At 35.1% G+C, this 24,997-nt stretch overlaps 1 protein-coding gene across 1 annotated transcript in view; it reads left to right on the top strand.

Moving 5' to 3' along the window:
- The window catches only part of LOC136840213 (protein sax-3-like), a 679,674-nt gene that overhangs the window by 512,919 nt on the left and 141,758 nt on the right, over positions 1 to 24,997 (top strand). Inside the window, exon 4 of the mRNA XM_067106754.1 lies at positions 24,834 to 24,990. Within this exon, the coding sequence (XP_066962855.1) occupies positions 24,834 to 24,990 (157 nt within the window). The remainder of the gene's footprint in view (positions 1 to 24,833; positions 24,991 to 24,997) is intronic.

The raw sequence follows: 24,997 nt of genomic DNA on the forward strand, positions 1-24,997 counted from the left end.
ACTCAAATATCACTATGGAAATGAGCCTGTCCGTTTAGTAGGCAAATATTAAAATCACCCACCACAAGCCAAAAAGATAACATTAACTTGTTAGAAGTGCATTGGAAGGCAGACATTTTGTGGTCAAAACCTTCCTGAATCTTCTCACTAAAGCGATAATCTAGCCAGACCAACCACCTGATAACCATCGCTAAATAAATCCTACTTCAAACCTGTATTCCAAGGTACAGAGATCAGAACTGTGTTCCATTTTCTACCGAGAACAGTACACTAGAAATCTCCTGAAAGAAAATACATTCGAACGAAATTTACTCTAGAATCCAAGCCGGTTCAATCTAAAGACCTTTTTCCCCATAAAATTGTCTCTTTAGCACTCCTCATTTTCCACCGAGACGAGGGCTGGTGTAGTGGCTTATTCTGATGCGTTTGTTTTATATATATATATATATATATATATATATATATATATATATATATATATATATATATATATATATATATATATATATATATATATATATATATACATGTATATGTATACATGCATATATAATTATGTATACATATGTGTTTGTATACATACATTATATAATTTTTTCTCCTTTTACAAATGGCTGACGTTTTGGAATTTTTGCTGCCCAAGGGATTCATCCACGAATCAACAGTTAAACAATTAGTTAGTCCGGTACTTCATTGTTTCTTCTTTAGAGCAACCCCACGTCAGGGAATGACAATGCTTACGTATATATATATATATATATATATATATATATATATATATATATATATATATATGTGTGTGTGTGTGTGTGTGTGTGTGTGTGTGTGTGTGCAGGTTACAAATACATAGTATACTTAAGCATATATACCTTGTGCATTCTGTATACTTCATATCTTCACTTCGTCATGTTCATTAAACCCGTGTTTTCTGAACTACAGTTTTCATTCCCTTTGAAATACAAACCTTCCTGCCGATGTGAATAATTCAGAACTGCAAGTTTTCGGGTGAAAATCTTGTATAGGGAGTATACTGTAGGTCAGACATCCCTTGTCAATTCCTGGAACCCTTCCTTTTTTTGTATATGGTTCTTCTTTTTTTAACTACTTTTGTTCTATGGCGTAACAATTCCCTGTGACGACTTTTTTGCCGTTTCAGTCCGCTCCATTCTCTCTCGCTCTCACTCCGTTTTGCTGAAGAAACTATTCGAATGTGATCTAGTTTTACTCCTGGAAGGTATAAATCTTTCTTGTTTTTGCTGAAGAAACAGACAAGCAATACGTCTCCAGTCTACCGTGGTTGTTGTTTATCTCTCTCTCTCTCTCTCTCTCTCTCTCTCTCTCTCTCTCTCTCTCTCTCTCTCTCTCTCTCTCTCTCTCTCTCTCTCTCTCTCTCTCTCAGAAAAACTTTTCTTTTGATCCAGTTCACATTCTCCCTTAGGGTGGATTTGTCATCGTAAAAGTAATCGGGAAGTATTTAACGTGTGCATATTCCCAAGTCTTGTCACCGGGTAATTCAGAATTATTGGAGGGTAATTTTTTTAAAAGACAACCTGGCTAGGATAAGCGAGAGGCGTCCACAAGTTCACGGTTCAAGGAGTTTAAATTGAAAATGGAAAATACTAGAAAAGATTGACATCTACACTGGGTGTTATTTTGTTTTGGGGAGCATCAGGATCCATATCTGTTGGCAAATAATCATTTTCTCTGACAGTAAACGTAAACTGCCATGTTCATAAATCTCAGTTATGTTTTTACATTCTATCTTGGGCGAATATAATAGTTAATCTTTTAGAGAAATATATGCTGACTTAATTTGTAAAGGCCATCCGTCCAATAACTTCTTTCATTTTCGAGCTAGGCAAGAGTCATGCCCAATGTGACCAATCTTGGCTCTCTTGGGGCCATAAGAAATCGCATAACCAGTCAGATGACCAAAGTGTTATAGAGCGAAAAAATGCGCCCTGCAGAGCGAGAAGGGAATATTATTCCAGAAAAGAAGAAAAACGAGAACAATAGTTCGACAGAATAACAGGGAAAACCAGCTCCTCATACCACTCATGTGGTGTTTATTTGATGACTCAAGACATCCTGTTTACTCTGAGCTGGACATAATTTCATACTCACTACAATTACCATCTTGGGTATGTTCGTTCCGGTGTGATTATTGCTTATTATCCAGGCGCAACCGGCAACTACCACAATGAGGTTCGCAGCTCGGTTTGAAATTCCCTGTCGTAGTTGCCGGTTGTCCCTGGGAAGGACAATTGAATGTACTGCCTTAGGGGAGCCACAATATCACTGTGATGATTTTAACGACCCCCGTTATTATTATATAGAGATTAACCACACGTAATGGAAGCTTCGTAATTAATAGTAGATGTTATTAATTCACGGGGCCTTTGATTACTGCAGATCAATTATATCTCTTGCTATGTAGTGTGTTGTCGGTCCCAACAATTATGGTGCATACGCCTGTTGTGGTTTCCCTTCTTTGTGTCAGTGATGAATTTCAAATGTTGTCTTTGTAAATGGGGACGTTGCAGTAATGATGAAAAGGGTATTTGTCAATTCATGTTAAGGAGCTTTGTTGTTGAACTGTGAGAGCGATGTTTTTCTAATTAACTTTTAATCTGGTTTCCACATACGTTTCCTCACAACAATTTTTGAAATAAAGCTACTTTGTCCTCTCTAGTTTTTTGGTTTAAACTAGGTTAGCTTAGTAGTCCATCTCTTGTGACTGTTGAGCTTATTTAAGGACCATTTTTTATACTGTTCATTTACCTATCGAGTACTGGAGCTCTCTTTATTCGAAAAATAGTCTATCACAATGATTCTATGGAGATATTACATTATTCATAGAAACTTGTATGAAGTTCTTTTTCGTTATTTATCTTAGTTTTTCAAAACTTGCTGAATATCTTGTACTTCAAAGAACGAGATTCGTCGGAAATATTTAAGAGATGGGAAAAGCACAGGATCGAATAAAGAAAAATGTTTTATAGCTTTACTTTGGCTAAAGACCTATAATACCGCTTGCTTGGAATCCAACGATCCTCCTGTTGATTTTTTTTCAACAAAACTTAGTTTACAGTACATATTTCAGTAAGCTTTGAAACTTGTGCAAATAAAATTCGTAAATCACATGGCTACCTCCCCTTCTCTCTCTCTCTCTCTCTCTCTCTCTCTCTCTCTCTCTCTCTCTCTCTCTCTCTCTCTCTCTCTCTCTCATGACACTGAACTCACGTTTGTATCGAAATATTTAGTTCTACTCTGGTAATTAAATTTTAATGTATGCAAAACCCCTGATTGGATGATGTTAATACGGTTCCATAATTGATAAACCTCGTGATTTATGCATCCCTGGTTTCGACGAGGGGTACTCAAATAAAAATAATTTTCCCATTGAAAAATATATCACGAATGCATTCGTTAGTAGAAGTAGAACCTTTTCGAAGTTATTGTTAAAGAAAAAAAGAAACGGCTTATAATATTGCCACCTAAATATGTTCCGTGAAGTTCTTACCGATTATACATTATCCGATTCTGCCTTAGTAGGATCCGAGAAGATCTTAGCAACTTAACAAATCCGAAGAAATCGAAGCACTTAAGATACAAGAAGCGCTTGATTGGGAAGGGTCAGGGAGTAACATAATTTCTATATACGCTACTCTCAGTTATCTACCTTCATACTGTCTTTTTCTTATACCATCTTCGAAAGACCATGTTCACAGATAGAACACGGACTAAACATCAGAGTTATTTCCACAACTGTAATCATGTGAAAATATTCTAAATACAATCCTTGTTCCCTGTAAAGTAGAAATATGAAATTTTCATGCACTCACCATAAGTCGGCTTTGATCCGTGGTTATCACTGATTACCTGTTGAATGAATGGTCATGCCTAATTTATCAAAATAATTTAGCTGAGGATCCTCTTAAAGAAAAAAAAAACAGTAAAACGATTTCGATATACTTATCTCTGAGGTAAGTCGCTGGATACCTCTTTTGCTTAGAACACCAGTATATAACGTTATTATAGTTTTATTTTTTGTAAATCTGCCACTGCATGAAGCTATGCCTGTCATGTACCTAACTTTTTAATGTTGTAAAGTTCATTCGTATGTTTTTACCTGGCACCCTATTTAACCTTATATCATTTTACGGTCTGCAGCTTACGATGCTCATGGAATAGATTTGTAATACCAAATGTTAGAAAGAGCTGTGGCTAATAATCTGGAAGTTTACAATATGCGTTTTTAGTTAGCAGCATTTCTTCTTGGTTTAAAATGTAAATGACGTAATATTATAAAAGGAACTTAAGTAAATACAAAAGAATTTTTTAGGAAACTTCCCACGCGAATTCCTTGCTTTTGCTCGGTTATTTTTGTTTTTACTTATTCCTCGCGTCATTATCATCACAATAGAAAATTAACAGTAAGAATTCTTAGTGAAATAAATTCTCTTGTTCTGATGACATCATCATTAGCAGCAGAAATTGCTAAAGCCGTTCCAAAGAATTTTCTTAACGATACTGAATTACACTGCCAGAGATTTATGGTCTGCAGTGCCGGAAAATTATGGATCAGTTCATATCTATCAAATAATTTTTTGAAGGAAAAAGCCTTTTGTTGCGTTGCAAGTCATACTTTCATGGTCAGACAAGTGTAAAACCAAAAATTTGGGAAAAGTTTTAAAGGACGACTGGTTTGCAAAACTGGAAGGGTCCGTCAAATTGTGGACTATTGTTCAAAGGTCCCCTATATATACGTAATACAGCGACGTCACTGTTACGATTGCTTATAAAATTTGCAAAGCTATAACGGTTTACTCTTTGGGACCGAAAAACAAAAATATGAATCCCATGCGCGATGAGTGTATAACACTTCTCTCTAATGTAAGTTTATTCCCGTGGTGTTGATAGCCTACAATTCATAGTTACCCCAAACTTTACAAAAAATCCTCGTTCACTATACTGAAGCCTTAGATCCATTTCTGTGCGATGTTATGATATTGTAAATTTGAAGATTTTGTATGTATGTATATATGTATATATATATATATATATATATATATATATATATATATATATATATATATATATATATATATATATATACATATATATACTATATATATAATATATAAAGAAAATAAAAAAAATTTTTAAAGGTTGTAAATTTCCTTTTTTTCGGATTTTGGAAATTTAACTCGAACACTCGCTGGAACTCGTACCAATTTTTTCCAGGTTTGTCATTCTTGTGAACACTAGAATGAGGAAGTTTACCCTCAAAACGCTTGAGCCTTAGGAAGTGAATAAAAAGCATGTATTGCTTTTGCTGGGGTAACCAGACCGAATGGAAAGTGTTGTTTCGTGCCATTTGCATCGCCAAGGCACCAGATTGTTTGAGCAGGGAAGAATTATTGTTTTGCATCTCTTTTCTTGGGATTCCTTATTTCATGCTACAAACTTGACACACTGAGGTATTTGTTGCTCCAGTTTTCTTGGTTTCAGGACGAAAATGATGCCTTCTCCCCTTGTGCTTCTTGACCAGAGGGAAATCTACCTAGAGCATCTTTCTAAGAATGTAAATTCTCAAAGACAGTATTTGTTCCCGTGAGTTCCTTTGCCTGACTCACAAGCAATTCGTTAAGAGTCCTCAAATCCCTCGTTACTGCAGCATGCCAAAGATTAATGTAATAACCTTGGTATATGTGGTCTCGGGAGCTTTCAGCATGCATGGTTTACCTAGTATAAATGTAAGGATGTATCAGATGTTTGCTTTTGCAAAAATGCATTTTTTTCCATCTTTAATAAAAGTTGTCTCCATAAATGGTCAACGGTTTAATGGGAAAATGCCGTAATTGTAACCGTAAAAATAATATATCAACTTGAGAAAAGTTTAAAAATTGTTGTTTCATAATATTAATGGGCACGAAGTAATGCTAATAAATTTCTTGCCATAAGGATTTCGTGAGTATTTTTAGGGACTGATATAACTTTGGATTTTATACATGTGCCGTTTTAATTTTTCATTTTATTTTTTACTGTTGTAAGGATTTTTGTAATTCTTTCGTTCAGCGTGGCCACTCATCCATTAAATATTTCACCTTCATAAAGATTTTGTTTGCTTTCGTGGGAAAATGCATTGCCTTGGACCTTATATTTCATCCGGTCATTTATGTTTTCGCGAGAAAGGTTGCCCTTAAACTAAAATCATATTTGAACGCCACGCCATTCATGATTTCCTCTCTTTATAGAAGGTGTTCGCGGGAAGGGAAAAGAATTTTCATCCTTTTGAAAATTCATTTCATGAGACTTGTTGTGCCCGTGCCCTTAATCAGTGACCTTAGATTACCTTATAAATTCCTTATTTCGTCACTGATTGCTTTTTCGTTTCGAGGGAGGTGGCAACTTCCGTCCTTCTTCCCCTCCACATAAGGTTGAACTTTCTTCCACCACAGACCAGCATAGTGATAAGAGCTGACGCAAAGTGTGGGACATACCGGTCTCTGCATTAAACATTATCTCATATCTGAGTAATATTGAGGTTGGAATCAAATAAGCGAAGTTTCGGGTTCAATAACTTCGATGTTTTTATTCTTTTGTATAGATGAGATGGCCCCCAGTTTGTCTAGAAATTGTTTACTATTTGTCTGCTTAATACTGTTTTGTAATTTATTTGCTTTTATATCTTAATTCAGGCAAGTAAAACTGTCTTTTATGCTTCAATCTCATCTTTCTCCTAATTCAGAGCTTACTGTCTGTTTTAAAATAACTAAATAAAATGTTTTTAATCTCTTCATGCATATTTATAGAAATTCTATAGCTCGTGAGAGAGTGCATTTTGGTTATGATGATTTGACTGCTAAGTTTCATATTCTGATATAATTCTTAAGTAGTGGTCAGAAGTTAGGTGTAATTTATATGAATTGTTTATTTTTATTTACGATTTAAATGTCATTCATGGGTATTGATTTTGCATAAGTTAGTGAAAGTTAACTTCAGTTTGTTGGTTCTGAGTAGATTAGTGTTTCCTCTGTTGTTTTGACAAAAAATAAGGGCATCATTAACAATAAGGAATTTTATTAAATAAAAGGTGGTTTATACACCTGGATGTTTTCTTCTTGTTTTCTTCAAAGAGTGCTGAGGGATTCCATTCTTTTTGAGTGGCTGTTACTCCCATTCCTACCTTGGTTGGGAGCAAATGGCGTCGAGTTGGCTTGGAATTCACTGCTCGAAATTGGCCGAAAAATGGTGCAGTGGGGGCGTCAAACTTGGCTGATATTTTCGGTGGGAATTGGCGCGGTTTGAACGCTGACCGGGCAACGTTATCATTTCATATATTCCCCTCACGTCTATTTATTTAATTTTGGGGGTTCAGTAAGGCTGGCGCCACACCTTCCTTCTTCAGCACTCATTGAACTTCCTCTTATACCTCCTCACTCTCTTAACTTCCTGTACCTTCTCCGCCTCCTCCTCCTCCTCCTCCTCCTCCTCCTCCTCCTCCTCTTATACGTAGAGGTTGAGCTGAATCCTTTAGTTCGACGCAGTAGCTTGTGAGGACATCCTTTGGAGTGAAGGAAACGTCTTCGATCGCCAACTTCTCTCCCCCCACCCCCTTCCTCACCTCCTCCCTCTCATCCAGTTCTACCCTTCCTCTTCCCTCCAACTCTTCATCCGATTGCTCTTTCTCCTTCATCTCTGTGTTTACTCACTTTTCGTCCTTCTCATTAGCGAGGCGACCCAACTTTTATTCATCTGTCTTTCATTTCTTCTGCAACTTTTTTTTTTATACTTGCAAGAAAGTCTTACGTAAGATGAGGACGGCGGATTAGTTTCGGCGCAGCTTTCGATTACAGACAGCAACGAAAAATTAGGCCTAACCTGGGCCTCTATTTAAAAAGAAAAAGACAATGAAGAGAAGTGGTTCTTGAAGTTGCAGTAGTGATGTACGAAGAGTAGGTATGAATATGCATGTCCTTCTTTTCGTCCCTGGTGCTGAAGTAACGACGTTAAGGAAGGTGATTGTGTGTGCGCTCTCGCGTCGGTGAAGATTGGACCCGCAAGTTTCATCTTAGTGACCAATTAAAATCTAAAAAGAAAGCAGAGGAAAGAAAAGTCGAATTAGCATATTCCGTATTTCCCATCGCCGCTTCTTGGTCGCTGGGTAGAAAAGAATAAAAGGAAATGAATTTCGTTGGGCAACTGACACTTTTGCTTGTTGCGATTTTTTTGTTTCCATTGCTTCGTTTCATTGTATCCAGGGCTATATAGTACACTATATATATGTATATACTGTATATATATATATATGTGTGTGTGTTTGTTTATATATATATATATATATATATATATATATATATATATATATATATATATATATATATATAATATATGTACATATATATATATATATATATATATATATATATATATATATATATATGTGTGTGTGTGTGTAAAACCGAAGTAAGCTCTGCTGTAAAGTGCTTATCAGGGATGACTGCGGATGGCAGACTGTAAGGTTTTCTATTTTGCCCAAAACTATAGCCTCGGATGCAATGAAATGAATTAATGGAAAAAAATCACGACAAGCAACAGTCGTGTTGCCTAACGAAATTCATTTTCCTTTATTCTTTTATTATACCAGCAACCAAGAAGCGGCGATGGGAAATATCAAGTCTCAAATAGTATAATTGCTTCTTTCCTTCATCCAGTTTTATCGTGTCTTCTTTGCTTGTATTTTCATGAACTGTATATATATATATATATATATATATATATATATATATATATATATATATATATATATATATATATATATATATAGTTTTGATATATTTACTCTTCTATTTATCATGTTTTTATGTGTAGTAATAGTTATTATTTAAATATCATATGTAGTGTAATGTCAGATCTCAAAAGAGTTAGTGGTTTAGATAACTTAATAGCGTATGTGTTCCATACAATTTTCTGGTAAAGACGTGTACTTTTGAGAAATGCAAACAAGTGTTGCACTGAAGCTCAGGGCAGTTGTATCATGTTTAAGACTGCATTGCTCTGATCATGAATTGTCATGATTGCATTCAAAACGTTTGCTACCTTCTTCTAGAACCTTCTTTTGTATCTCGTTCCCAAAATGCCTTAATGACATCTCTTGAGTGTTTCATGTGCTACTGGAATCCTCAGATTTATTCATTTTGATTAGAGAGACCTTTAGCAGTTCTCCCCTCTCTCTCTCTCTCTCTCTCTCTCTCTCTCTCTCTCTCTCTCTCTCTCTCTTCTTCAAAAGAGAGTAATTATTAACATAAAGTGTTAGTGTGGTCACTGGTATTAATCTTAACTTTTGAGATCTGAATTTAGTAAAATTGTATAATCGTAATGGCACCCAAATAAAAAGTGTGTTTTGTGAATCTAGAGGAGCTGCAAGTGATTTTACAAAGGTTTTCACAATTTTACTTATTATTACTTATTATTACCATGGCATAATAATGTATGTTAAGGAAATTTTGCCGTAGTGGAATTATTATTGATAAATCTTTTATGTATTTTTGTGTGTTATTGTGTTTGAAATCTCTTGATTTTTCCCATTTTATATATATTGGTGATTTAACATTTATTTATCTAGCATTTTAAATATTTCTTAATAATTTAACATTGCATACTTGATTTAATTTTCATTTGTTAAGATTTTCTTTTCAAATCTTGAGTTTAAATTTTGCTTGATTAACTTAATTTGTTGGTAAATTAAAGTTTTTGTGATTTAGTTTTGTTTAATAGTTTAACTCAAGAATTAATTAAATTTTTGTGTTGTTTTCCAGTAATAGTAAATTTTTCAGATTGTGAATTCTAATTATAAATTTTGAACTTAAAAATAAATTTTTTTAATTAATGTTTTTAAAAACAGTGTTTCATGTATTGATCACCAGTGAATAGGATTAATTGTGTGCATATGGCAAAGTGATAAACATGTTTTGTTCCTTTAGTTTTACTGAAGTGAATTAAGACTAGGGAAACAGTTAAAGTTGTTTGATGGAGTGATGCCCTTTTACTCTAGTATATTTCTTGTTTAATTGTTGATAGCTCACACTAGTCTTGATAAACTTAGTTTGATTTTTCACATGATTAATGAGCTTTTTAAGGGATCGCTGTTACTTTTAGAGTACTCAGTCGTAATTCCTATTGTTATGAGAGTTCAGGTATCTGGCTGAAGTGAGGTAAATTTTTGGAATCTGTGATTAGTTGTGTAATAACCAGGTACTTGGTACGCTTCAGTGACAATATATATATACTGTATATATATATATATATATATATATATATATATATATATATATATATATATATATATATATATATGTATATGTATATGTATATATATACATATATATATATATAAATATATATATATATATATATATATATATATATATATATATATATATATATATATATATATATATATATAAAGACAGTGCCACGAAGGAGAGGAACAATGGAATACTGCAAGGCCTTTTCGACTTAGTCCTTTACTTAGCAGACTGCTTAGTAAAGGACTGTAAGTCGAAAGGCCTTACAGTTCTTCATTGTTTGTCTTTACTTCGTGGCATTGCCTTTATTATTTATATATTGATCACGTTCCATATTTTCGTGATTCAGTTATACACACACACACATATATATGTGTGTGTATATGTATATGTTACAATATATATATGTATATATATAATGTATTATATATTTACTGTATATGTGTGTATATAGATAGTATACACATAGCTTTCCTACCACCTGACAAAAGTTTTCTTCTGCACCTTAAAGCTAATAAATAATATATCTTCTTATTTTTTCGTTATATCTCCTGTCGTTATTATATAGTCACCCAAACCTTCCCTACGCATTTTAATCATTTGAGAACAAGATATACACATACAGTATTCTCTGCGAACTCACTCACTATAACATTTCCTACCGCTATTTTCTAACCCATTCTTCCGTGAGATTTAATTTTTGCCAATTATCTCGATCACCTTAAGCTTAATAGGATTCCCTGTAATCTCTCTCTCTCTCTCTCTCTCTCTCTCTCTCTCTCTCTCTCTCTCTCTCTCTCTCTCTCTCTCTCTCTCACACACATACGCACACACGCACTCGCGCTCACTCTGCCTGTGTATATTACTGAGCTGATCTATAATTGTCTTAATGATTACCCGATATTTAATTAATGGTGTTCTAATTGTTGCCGATATATTAGTAACTACTAATTTTACCGCAGTCTGTTGCATTTTACATACTGCTGTTATTTTTCGTTTGTGGCAACATGTAGATTTATTAGAGTGTTTTAATTAAAGCTGCTTTCCTTTTCTATCGTGTGTGTGTGTGTGTGTGTGTGTGTGTGTGTGTGTGTGTGGGTTTTAGTCTCTCGATATGTTTTATCATTTATTGTTTTGGTATCCAAGAGTGTTCTTACTCTGAAGTTTTTGTGATGAATTTTAATTTTTAAGTTTCGGAAGCAATTCATTCATACCCTTCATACCACCGTGGATTTTAGCATACTTTCGCTCATCGGTTACTCTTAGTCAAGTGTCATTTAATCCTTAACTGTTCTCCACTTGCAAAGTGACTTGAATAGAAGTCTGATAGCAGTCAAAATCTGCCCAACAGTTATTGAAGTGCATGACAATGTCGCTTATAAGCCAGTTTCATACTATTGTTAATGGTGCACCAAAAGCTTGGTTAGTCTGCCACAAAATGAATGAATAAATAAATAAGTTTTCTGAGTGCACAAAAAATGTTGGTCATTAATAAGAACAAGTAAAAAATGCGCCGAAGAAACGAGTTTTCTGTACAGCGTATAATGCTGTATGTGCCAAGGCCCATGAAAATTTCAGCCACGGCCCGGTGGTGGCCTGTCCTATAGCGTTGCCAGACGCACGATCGTGGCTAACTTTAACCTTAAATAAAATAAAAACTACTGAGGCTAGAGGGTTGCAATAAGGTATGTTTGGTGATTGGAGGGTGGATGATCAACGTACCAATTTGCAGCCCTCTAGCCTCAGTAGTTTTTAAGATCTGAGGGCGGACAGAAAAAGTGCGGACGGACAGACAAAGCCATCTCAATAGTTTTCTTTTACAGAAAACTAAAAATCCTTTGTTCTGTTAGAAAGTTTTAGCCTATGCAGAGAATTTTCCATCTTATGATAAACAACTCGTGGTCTGCTACCTTAAAAGTTATTGGTCTGTTGCAAAGAGTAGTTTATGTGCTGCAGAAAATTGTTAGGTTACTATAAAAGAAATATTGTTGCGCAGACATGCACCGTCGACCGTTGTTCTTGGTTGTGACGTAAAAAGGCAGTGATATGATTCCCATCTCTCATGCAAACCAATAATAGAGACTCTACAGTATATCTGTACTTGTTTCCTGTTTGTTTATGTGTTTTTGTAAGTGGTCCTTGTTTGTGTACTTGCGTGTATATATTCATCGTTTGTTTTTTTATACATGCATGTACGAACAAGATGTAATTTCTTAGGTGTATATGTAATTTATTGCACGTATTACATAGGTTGTATGCATCAGTATTTACACAGGCAGTCACTATATATATATATATATATATATATATATATATATATATATATATATATATATATATATATATATATATCTTAAAACTGGAATATTTAACTAGATTTATCCTAAAACGTAAGCGTGATGGGAAAGTTTCCTGTTCATTCAAAATCACTACAACAACTAGTTAAAGTACTAATACCACTAATAATGGGAAGTGTTCTTTACCAAATGCCTAATGAACCTTTCCCTGGTTTGACTTATATTGTGCTTGGTTAAGAAACTCAACCACGTCCCTTTTTCATTATCCTTCTAATTGATAATTCTTTCAGAGGAAAAAGAATGACATTTATAAGATGACGAGCTTGATGGCGCATGCTACGCTGCGCTGGAACCCGGCGCTGCCCGTCATGTCTCCCCTACCCTCCCGATCCCATACCTACCCCGCCCCCACCCGGGGCGGATAAACAGGTTTGCAGGAGGAGGGTGGCTGTGTCATGTCTTCCCTACTCTCCCGATTCCTTACCTACCCTGCCCCACCCGCTACGGGTCATCTGTCATATATCGGCGGGTTTAAGAGAAATCCATGTGTGTATATACACACGTATATGTATGTATGTGCACGTGCAGGATTATATCAGTGCTCAAGAACACAAAGATATTTATACAGGAAATATATATTATATGTATACATATATATATATATATATATATATATATATATATATATATATTTATATATAATGTATATATATGTGTATGTGTGTTTGTATATTACATATATATATATATATATATATATATATATATATATATATATATATATATACATACTGTATATATATATATATATATATATATATATATATATGTATATGTATAGAGAGAGAGAGAGAGAGAGAGAGAGAGAGAGAGAGAGAGAGAGAGAGAGATAATGTAAATTTAAGGGTTGCTGACTTTTGTCGTTCATAATGGACTCCTCTCTTTTCGCCAGTTTCATTCTTTCTCGTTTCCTGCATAAACGTCCTCCCTTATCTCCCACCCTTTTTCTTCTCCTTTTCCTTCCTTGACTCCCTCCCATACACGGCCTTCAAGAGATAACAGATATTGATTAGTTGCGTCGCGAGAGAGAGAGAGAGAGAGAGAGAGATGTACGCTTTGGTAACGAATTACCTTTCGTAAGTTGATTTTTATATATTAATTTTTTAAGTAAAAAAAACTAACGGCATGTTAATGAAATTTCACGTAAGAAATGAGATAATTAGTAATTGTAAAACCTTCAGTTTGGAAGTTCATCTTAAATAATAATGGCTGATTTCCCGAATTCCTACTTTTTTTTGGCCCGAGTTTAATGAAATACGAACGGCCGATGATTCTGGGTATAATGGCAAGGATTTTTTTCTTTTATTTTTAACTCCTCTTCAGAAGATAATGGAAAATTCACCGAAAAATGTTTTCACCCCTTTAAACCTCCCCTCTATCTTTTTTTTTTTTTTTGTACAGAGAGGTCATTTTAGGCAATATTTCAGTCGATATATGAGCTTTAACTCCGATCCCCTCTTTTTTCGAACTAGTTGGCAACTCGTCATGTGTACATTGACCGCCTACCGCACACAGTTTAATTCCCAGTGTACACACAGTTCTTCCACGCACACATGGACGTAATTGAAAAGTTTGCTATAGGTACAATTTTTCCCTCAGTTTAATTGGCGAATTATGGAGACATTTTTTTTTCAAGACTTTTCATCTTACTGGGAAAGTCAGACTTGCAACAGGATAAGGCAGGAATTTATGTCTAGACGGCAAGTATCACGACAGGCATTTTTAATCAGTATTCTGCTCAGCTACACGAACTTTTTTTGTCAATATTTTCGTCGTTTTTTTTATTATTTATCACGAGTGGAATATGTTGGGAGTTTGTTGTAGCTTCGTTTATGCCGTCATATCTGAATATATTTTTTTGTCCCACCTCGATACCATTGGGGTGTGCGTGAAAAGTTACGGATATAGAGAAATTAACGTCCCTGATCTTTATTGAATTTTTTGTTTTGTCAATTTATAGATAAGGGGATGCATAGAATTTATAAATTGGAATAATATATATATATATTATATATATATATATATATATATATATATATATATATATATATATATATATATATATATATATATATATATATATATATATATATATTTATATATATATATATATATATATATATATATATATATATATATATATGTATATAATATATATATATATAATATATATATATATATATACATACATATATATATATATATATATAGTGTGTGTGTGTGTCATATTTTTAAGTGTTTGATACATAATTTACAATTTATTGGTCTTTGATGTTACATAATTTACAATTTATTGGTCTTCTGATCGCGAGGCCATTTATCCATTGAGCATTAACATATGGAAAAGGTAATCTTTAAACGGCAGAACTTGCATGATGTACTGAGAGAGAGAGAGAGAGAGAGAGAGAGAGAGAGAGAGAGAGAGAGAGAGAGAGAGAGAGAGCAAATGATCATTCCCGTTCTACCTCATTCGCAATGGAATCACTAGACCAACATCCATTAGGCGAAGTTTACCAACTGTTGTCTGAACTCGTGTATGGAATAGTGTTTGATGGCTCTGTGTACGGTGTTTGCCGAATGCTGTTGACTAGTTTGAGGTAAGACAGGCTCGAGGCAAGTTGACTGAGTGCTCGCTATCTGCCATCTCTAAATAGTCTCTTTGATCCTGCGGTATCTTTGGAGAACACAGCTTCTCCCTGCTAGGTGGCTACTGTACATTAACTGTTATGAATTTTTTCTCATGGTTAGTCGCAGTGTTTTGCATAAGACTTTGATTTTGACTGAAGAAGATTCCCAGCTTTGTCTCTTTTTATTTTCTTTACGTACCTGTGATGGCAATTCTCGAATGCTTTGCAGCTTTTACCTGCAGATACATTGTGTGCTCGTTATTTACTGTCATTTTGCAGTTGAATCTTTTATAAGCTTTTCTTTTGCTAATAGTTTCATGAATTCTTTAATACTGAACTTCGAAAGTGGCGTGATTTACGGTCTATACGCCTATGCATCCTTCTCGACAGTTCAGATTGTAGACATTCTGTTCCCTAAGTCTAACGATGAATCTTTTACCTTAATTGACATTTAATTGTATATTTATCATCAGATATGAATATTTTCCAGCCCAGTCAGAATTAAGTCGAGTAAAACTTGGCTGTTTCCTGATTTTATTATTCCAACCATGCACAATTTTTAGGATATTTTATACGTAAATTTTTTTAGGTTAGCGTAAGTTTTTATTCTATTCCTCTCCTCCAAAATATGTCTAGACAGTGGTTATGTCATAATGAATTGCAAACAACATGCGCTGCCCCAGTAAAGGTTTACTGTAGACATAAGCCAGTTTTATAGTTATGGAAGTAATTAATGTTTACACTTTTGACTTTATAACATTTCTTTAAAATAGCAGCCCACTCTGTTGTTGCCTATTACCCTTGACTGCAAAGCTGTCTGTAAATTATATTGTATCCCTTATTGTAACTGTGCGTCTCTCTTTCTCCTATTTGTTTTGTTCATTTTTATGCCTTTCCTTTTATCGAAGTTGTTGCAGACATTCGATTATCATTTCTTAATTCAAGCTATTTGTATACTGACGACAAGTAATCTGTCACGATATGTCAGGAAGCCACAAGCCTTCGAAATCTATTTTCTTGATGTCTTATTCACTTTGACTTGCGCTACGAGTTTCTGCTTCTTGTGAATAGTGTTTTTTATAACCTTCACAGAAGAATAGACATTTAATACGAGTCGTATCCAAGCGGCCTTCTTGTCTACACCAATTGAATGGCAGGTCGCGTTTTCTCCTAATTTTTCCTCACGTTACCCCGGTTATGAAATGGAGGTGGAATTGCCCCGCAATTACTTTCTTGTCCAACCTTCCTGGGAATCTCTTTAATGTTGTCGAAAGTGAGCGCTTGCTGGTTCACGCACATGACTCAACTAAACACGTGCAGGAATGTTTTTCATGTTCTGTTCACGACAGAACCGAAGGACAAGTAATACTAAAATTAACCTTCAAGTCGTCATCTTTTTTTCTTTTTTTTTTTTTTGAAGGGTGTGGGATTAGTCCTTGAGCCTTACTTTACTCTTTTTTATCACAAAAAAAAATATCCCTCTAATTCAGTAAAAATACACGCTTTTCTCTATGGCCTTAGAAGTGTTTTTATGATATTTACTGCACATGCAGGTCAAGACTAAAAATATCCTGTGGTTTTCATATATCTATATTACAATGCAGGCACATCATGTTGAGTGCCCTTTGATCACGCCACCTTTCAAAAAGATTGGTTCCTTTGGTGGCTATGTTTAGAATCTACAAAGGCGACAACCGATGCATGCACACGTGAATGCTCAGCGTAAAGTACCTTGTTATAAACACAAAGAGAAATTCATGTTACAAGTACAAATACATACATAGTCAATAGTATGAGATTGTGAACTGTCTTCGATTGCATTTCTGTACGTAGGTGTAAAGAATATATAAAATCAAAAATACTTACTTAACAATAATAAAATGGAATAATTCGGCGTTCTTATATTTTTATGCATATGAGGTTTTTCTTATTTATATTTATCTCTGTAAGTTTCAGATGGTAACTTAACAAGAATCTACAATAACAAAGTCCGAGTGGATCTTGTTTGCCCTCCCCTGGGTGGCAGTAGGGGAGGCATGACACAGCCACCCATCCTCTGCAAACAGGTTTGTCCGCCCCGGGTGGGGCGGGGTAGGTAGGGGAGACATCAACCCTTCTCCTGCAAACCTGTTTGTCCGCCCCGGCTGGCGCGGGGTAGGTAGAGGATCGGGAGGGTAGGGGAGACAGTAGCTCCGGGTTAAAGCGCGCGCAGCAAGCTCATTATTAATATGATAATCGTGTTGCACGTGGCCCTTGAGACGTTTGACCGTAAGCTACCTCTTTCATGAAAGGGTTGATCTGCACTTTCGTTACGGTCAGATTCGGACTCCAGACGTTCATTGGAATGTTCAGATAATGACTGACGTAAAACTTATGCATCATGATCGAATACCTCAGTGATCGGATTAAGTTTCCTTTAAGCACAAAAATCATAAATTACTTTTCTGTATTATGATGAAATCATTTGTGAGGGGAATCCTTTATCAGAAAAACTAAAGTGTCGTGAAACTTGGCGAATGCTAAACGTTTTTGGGAGCGTTTCGACTAAACGCCTTGAAATTCTGAACGTCTATGCTTGGGTTCTGTTCCTTGCAATTATATCTATACGAATATAGTATCGACCCTTTAAAAATCATGCGGAGAGGTGGATCTTTGATTTCATTTATGATAAAGTCATTCTAGATGTGGTAGTTATTAAGAATACCGCCATTTTGATAAATAAAATTTTATAATATATATATATATATATATATATATATATATATATATATATATATATATATATATATATATATATATATATATATAACTGTTTCATCAACTGTATATCTTCATAAAACAGAGATTAGGAATCATGGATATATTGAAGACTGTGTAAGATCTGTCAATTCTAGTACTTGCTTGGTAATATTTAGATCTGTGATGCGTGAATTTATTTCCACTAACTATAGGTGGAAAGATAGAAACTCGTATGTATGCCGTATTTGTTTAGATGTATCGGCAGAATTTGGACATTTTTTTAAATTTTTTATTTATTTTTAGTTTTCTGTATAAGGAAACTATTGCGTTGGCTTTTTGCCTGTCCTTCCGCCCTCAGATCTTAAAAACTACTGAGGCTAGAGGGCTGCAAATTGATATGTTGAACATCCACCCTCCAGTCATCAAAACATGCCAGATTGCAGCCCTCTAGCCTCACTAGTTTTTATTTTATGTAAGGTTAAAGTCAGCAATGATCGTGCGTCTGGCACCGCTATATGTGCCAATAACACAGACCACCACCTGTCCGTGGCTGGGAGTTTCAAGGGCCGCGGCTGCGAATTTCATGGGCCGTGGCTTAGAGGTTCATACAGCATTTTACGCTGTACAGAAAACTTGATTGCGCCGAAGTTTCTTCGGCGCATTTTTCACTTGTTAATGTTTATAAACGAACATTGACTGTACACCGACAGAAACTTATTTTGTCGGTTCATGAGTAATTATACATGAACTAAAGAATAATAACTTCCAAATGCATCGAGGAAAAGGTTGCGCCCTTTTTGAGAGAAAATGTGGAGAGAGAAGAGGCCGCCTTTGAAGTGATTAATTACAGACTTAACTAGAGGCGGGGTGACGAGTCGTGACGCTCGACTTGTTTATTCTGTAGAGGCAACAGGCACAGAACAGTTACATTGCTCATTTGTAGATTAATGATGGTAAAACATCAGACATTGATCGAGTTGAAGTTGTCATGCTAGGAGGATTGTTTTGAAGGAGTACAGAAAGACTGGTTAAAACGAGTAAATTTATTTTAAATTTATGCTGTTAGTAAAGTGAGAACCTATTGATATAATGTGAAGAAAGTGAGTATTTATTAAAAAAAATATTGGTAGATGCATTACATTAAGTGTTTTGAGTTTGCTGTAAAGAAGAAATCTTTTAATAAAGGTAAATGGAATTCATTATGAGAAGGAAAATGTTTTGTAATGTGTTCAATAGCTATGATGTTGTTTTATTTTTCTAATTGCACTGGATACGCACACGTTCTGTCTAGCTGAGAACAATATATCATATCTGATTGGTACTACCTCTTGAGAATATTGTCCTGTCAAACAAATCACGACTTAATTATTCTCTCTCTCTCTCTCTCTCTCTCTCTCTCTCTCTCTCTCTCTCTCTCTCTCTCAGAGTACGTGCTTTTCACTGTGTTAATCCTTTGCGCCCTTAATTGCTATATTCATCCTATTGCATGGAATTTTTAACACCCATGTCTTATCTCGAGCAGCAATAAACCATTAACCTTAATTGACTGTTACTTGATATCTCACCTCTCTAAAGGAGTTATTCCCTCTGTGTACCATAAAAGTATTTTTTTTATAATAATGTGTGTCATCTGTGCAGTTTAGTTGCGTTTGTTTTAACATTGTCTGCGCATGAAAAAAAAAAACCTTCATCCGATAGGGGTTAGTTTTGAGATAATCCGGATAATAGCCATATCCGTATTACATCCTCCATCTGTTGCACAAAACTTCCCAAGCATCTGTCACATCATTGAAACTTCACGAGTGACCCATCGACCTCAAATTAGGGTCCATAAGTCAGCCTCGTTCTTCATGGATATTAGGATCCCTCTGTTTCTTGTCCATTTCGAGTTGCTTTCACAGTGCCGAAATATCGTGATATCTCTCCTTGAAAACCTCTTCTATCATACTTTTGTGAGTGTATAAATAAAAATAAATAACTAAATAGTAATAAATAAATGAATAAAAATAAATAAATAAATAAAAACATTCACGTACATTCAAACCACAAACTAAGTATTCATTGCTTCCTATAGGCATTTCAACAAAACCACAAGATATGAGGCTGCCACCCCATGCCCTGACTTTTTGCAGCGTTCGCATCGCGCAAAGTGTATCATCATATATCTCTTTAAATGCAATCAACTGATTGGCGTTGGTTGGAAATGAGGAGCTCATCCGCCATTTAGAGAACATTTCTTCTCCCAGTAGGTCCACAGCCCTTTGATTGGCGTTGTTGTAGCTATTGCCACGTCTTACTGTCATGTCAAGCCGGTTATTATTAATATTATTATTATTCCCACTTATTTCTGAATATTACACGTGCAATCTGAATATCGGCGAAATGGCATTTTTATATGCATATCATTGTGCATTTAGCGACTTATTTACAATCCCATGAGGATGGCATATATGTAATACATTTAATTACTAATCTCCTTGTCGATTTTACATCAATCGGATTAATTCGGAATTATTAAAGAAAAAAGCACATCGTTGTCATTTACAAGATTAAATTGTTGGGATCCAATCACACAAAGGGTCTCTCTCTCTCTCTCTCTCTCTCTCTCTCTCTCTCTCTCTCTCTCTCTCTCTCTCTCTCTCTCTCCAGGTGCATTTTCTAATATTATATTTAGCTGTTTGTTTACGTATCTGTCCGTTATATTGTATGAAAACGGGTTCTCTCTCTCTCTCTCTCTCTCTCTCTCTCTCTCTCTCTCTCTCTCTCTCTCTCTCTCTCTCTCTCCAGGTGCATTTTCTAATATTATATTTAGCTGTTTGTTTACGTATCTGTCCGTTATATTGTATGAAAACGGGTTTTCTCTCTCTCTCTCTCTCTCTCTCTTTCTCTCTCTCCAGGTGCATTCTCTAATATTATATTTAGCTGTTTGTTTACGTATCTGTCCGCCGTTATATTGTATGAAAACGGGTTCTCTCTCTCTCTCTCTCTCTCTCTCTCTCTCTCTCTCTCTCTCTCTCTCTCTCTCTCTCTCTCTAGGTGCATTTTCTAATATATTTAGCTGTCTAGTTACGTATCTGTCCGTTATTTTGTATGAAAACGGGTTCTCTCTCTGTCTCTCTCTCTCTCTCTCTCTCTCTCTCTCTCTCTAGGTGCATTTTCTAATATTGTATTTAGCTGTCTGTTTACGTATCTGTCCGTTATTTTGTATGAAAACGGGTTCTCTCTCTCTCTCTCTCTCTCTCTCTCTCTCTCTCTCTCTCTCTCTCTCTCTCTCTCTCTCTCTCTCTCTCTCTCTCTCTCGGCGTAAGTTTTAGAGCCATGACTCACAACCAAGTAAACCAATTTGAAGGAATAGAATAGGCAATATTCCTGATGATCTCAGCAGTTAATTTTGTTCTTGTATTGTAGTGGACTATTGTCGGTTGCAACCAGAGGGGGAGAGAGACAAGAAATAAGAGATATGAATGATCATTTCCGTCAAAATGTGCGCCCTCATATCATAAGTGAAACCGAGACGAACTCAATAAGGTAATCCTTATACACATGTTGGTGAAACCTTTCATCAAATATATGATTTCACACACACACATACACAAACGTCACACCAGCTTCTTCGTAAATTGTTGAGAGTTGGTGGGGCGTGTAAAGAAGAGAGGCCAATTTATCCCGCAACCTTTTATGTAATGGATGCTAAGTATTGATTTCTTTCGATGCTTCGGCATTTAAGTTCTTGTAATGTCCGCCTTCTTCCAGAGAAATGGAAGGGGACCAGAGTTTTCTTCGAAGTGATTATAAACTCTAATTAGCCCATGTGATGTGGAGGATCAACTTGGAATACTGATTTTAATCGTTAAGTATAAAATCATGAAGATTTTCGCGTCTGCTTCATGGAGATGTTGTTATCGATGGAAAATTGGTTGTTTTTTTAGTGCCGATAAATTTAGAAAACTTTGTGCTGAGAAAGGTCCTGCTTACTAAGGCAACTGGTTAAATATGCAAAGGTAATTGAAAATCCATGAAGGAAGTACATGCAAAGGGGGATATTAAGTCACCTGTACTGACTGGGCTTCTCGTGGATTTTGTAGTGGAAAAGTGATTGGAGATGGAAGAAAAAGTTTAAATTGTAGTAGCGATGCAAAGTTAATGTTGATGCAGTCTTGTCAAGTGGATTTTCAGATAATATTGTGGTAGTATTACAGGAGGATTTTATGTCACCTTTTACAAAAAAAAAAAAAAAAGTGGTTGGAGATGGAAGAGGAAGCGTAGATTGGAGTAACCTTAAAAACTTTACATACTCGGAATGCAGAGATGATGATGTTTTAATTAGAAAACGCCATAAGATTTACAAAGCTTGCTAAATGGCATCAAATATCTAGAGAGACAGGACTCAAGGTAAATCTAGGAAAAGCAAAGGTAATGAGGACAGAATATTCACAAACGGAAGAAATAACACTAGTTGTAGAAAGGATTAGCGAGGCTAAACCTTTCAAATATTTAGGAACAGCGATATCCAATACGTTTCCTCGAGTTGGTATGTAGTGACTGGCTAAAAAAGGCAAATCAAACAGTGTCAGGCTGAACAAGATTTAGAAATCAAGTAGATTGAAATTACGTGCGACTGGAAGATTATAGATTAGTACAATCTAGTACAATCTATGTTGGTTTATGGGTATGAATAATAGTATTATAGTAAAGCTATAACGGAAAAAAATTTTCGACGTGAGAATAAAACTTTAAGAATATTAGGAGTCAGATGGCAGGATAGTGTTAAAAATTATACCATAAGGAAAATTACGAAAGTTCCTTATACGGATGAGATAATGGCAAAGATGGCTTGGACATGTCCGTCGCACCACCGCAGAAGAATAGCATGTGATAGTGTCAGCTGGGCTTCTGTGGGTATCATATGAAGTGGAAGACCCAGACCTACGAGAATAGGAACAACGAGACGGTAGGATGAAAAGAATAAATATTTGTGGAAGATCGGCCACAAGACACTGGGAAGAAGTGAGTGGCGTAATATCAGAGGCCCTGTTGCATCGATGTGGATGATTTGGGTGATGATGGTGCCTTTCGTTCATCTTTATTAGCCGAAAAATATCAAGACCATAAGCATTAAAGATATATATATATATATATATATATATATATATATATATATATATATATATATATATATATATATATATATATATATATATATGCGTGTGTGTGTTTGCTTGTATAGTGTATACATGCTAAAGAAATAAACAGGTTGTAAGTTCATAAAAAATAGCAACAGCTCTTTTCCACTGACTTGCTTTTCGATATTAATATAGCGCATACTTCATAAAATAAGGTAATATTTTTTCTTATAATTGCTAGCTCCAGTTTGTAATAATGTGATGTTTCTTATTCAGATAAACGTAATATATATATATATATATATATATATATATATATATATATATATATATATATATATATATATATATATATATGTGTGTGTGTGTGTGTGTGTGTGTGTGTGTGTGTGTGTGTGTGTGTGTTTGTTTGTGTGTATGATAACCGTATTTCATGTCTTATAACTCAGCAGTTTTCCTCTTAAGACAATCCTGAGTCGTGCAGTACGTGGAACCGTAAATTTTGAAATCTCATTCAAACATTACGGACCAATTTACAGGACACTGCCAAATTGCATTTCTCAGTTAAGGGAATATTTAAATTTGAATGTTTTCTGTAAATTAATCATTTTTAGGAACAAGACGAAGAGATGCATTATGTCGCAGAATTGGGGCAATTGTTCATTATATAACTTAAGGACCCAAGACAATACATTTATTTAGTTGGCTGATTTTTGTAGCGTGTTCATTTAGATATGCAGTATCTTCAGTCGAGTTTGACATGTTGTCAATTTGCCATTCATGTGTGGATAGATGGATATCTAAAATTCATGGACTTAGCTTAGGAGTATTTATCGCCTATTCATTTATGATCAAAACCTCTAATAGTTTGAAGTTTTCTCACGCGAGGCCAAACTAAATGTGGCATTAGGACCTTCATCAATAGTTATCCATTGAATTTAAACGTAAACGACCTTGATGATGTCTCCAAGCAATGAGAAAAAGACCACAGTGTTTTTAGAAACATTAGAAGTACTTTGGGGGCAGTTGTACAGAGTCGAGTATGGGTTGTTGGTGTCGAACACTTAAAAGTAAATGTTAATTCTATTAAGAATATATATTTTAGGAAGCTTAACCTGAATGAAAATTACTTTCGCTAGTTTTAGTTTCTTAAAACTTCAAAGAAATCAATGAAAAGAAGTTTTATTTAACAATTATGATATATTTTAATGTTTTGGCAAGGCTGTGATTAAAATTTTCCCAGTGAAAAGGCGGAAAAAAACAATAAACCTCGAAATGAAAATAAATTTTGAGAAGTGGTCCACGAAACAGCATACGCGAAATATTCTACGTTAAAGTGACACCACATTTAACTTACTCCGATGCTTTGAAAATAGAGCGACCGCAACATTGACGTGTTCGTTTTTTTTTTTTTTTTATACGTCAATTGGATTATAATTTCATCTTGCGTGTTTATGAGCATTAATCATTGGACATCCCGCAGACTGTGTGATCTCACTTTTTTATTGTAAGGAAAGTAAGTCAGCTGAACTTCAAGCTTTCCCCTTAAAACGGTAAAATCCTACTCGGATATTTTTTTATACCTTGTGTTTTATCGTGTATCGTAATTAAATGTATATATTTTGTTTATTTTTCATATTATTTATAAATATATTTTCCTTTTTTTTTTTACAGTTCTCCGAGAAGAATTCCGTGTTGCTCCGTCGGATGTCACGGCGACCTCAGGCGAACGAGCCCAGCTAATGTGCTCTCCTCCCAGAGGTCACCCGCCTCCAGAACTCACCTGGTCGAGGAATGGTCACGAGATTGACCCCGAGGAAGAACCTGAGAGGTCAGTT

Source organism: Macrobrachium rosenbergii, chromosome 7 (assembly GCF_040412425.1).
Source record: "Macrobrachium rosenbergii isolate ZJJX-2024 chromosome 7, ASM4041242v1, whole genome shotgun sequence".
Lineage (NCBI taxonomy): Eukaryota > Metazoa > Arthropoda > Malacostraca > Decapoda > Palaemonidae > Macrobrachium > Macrobrachium rosenbergii.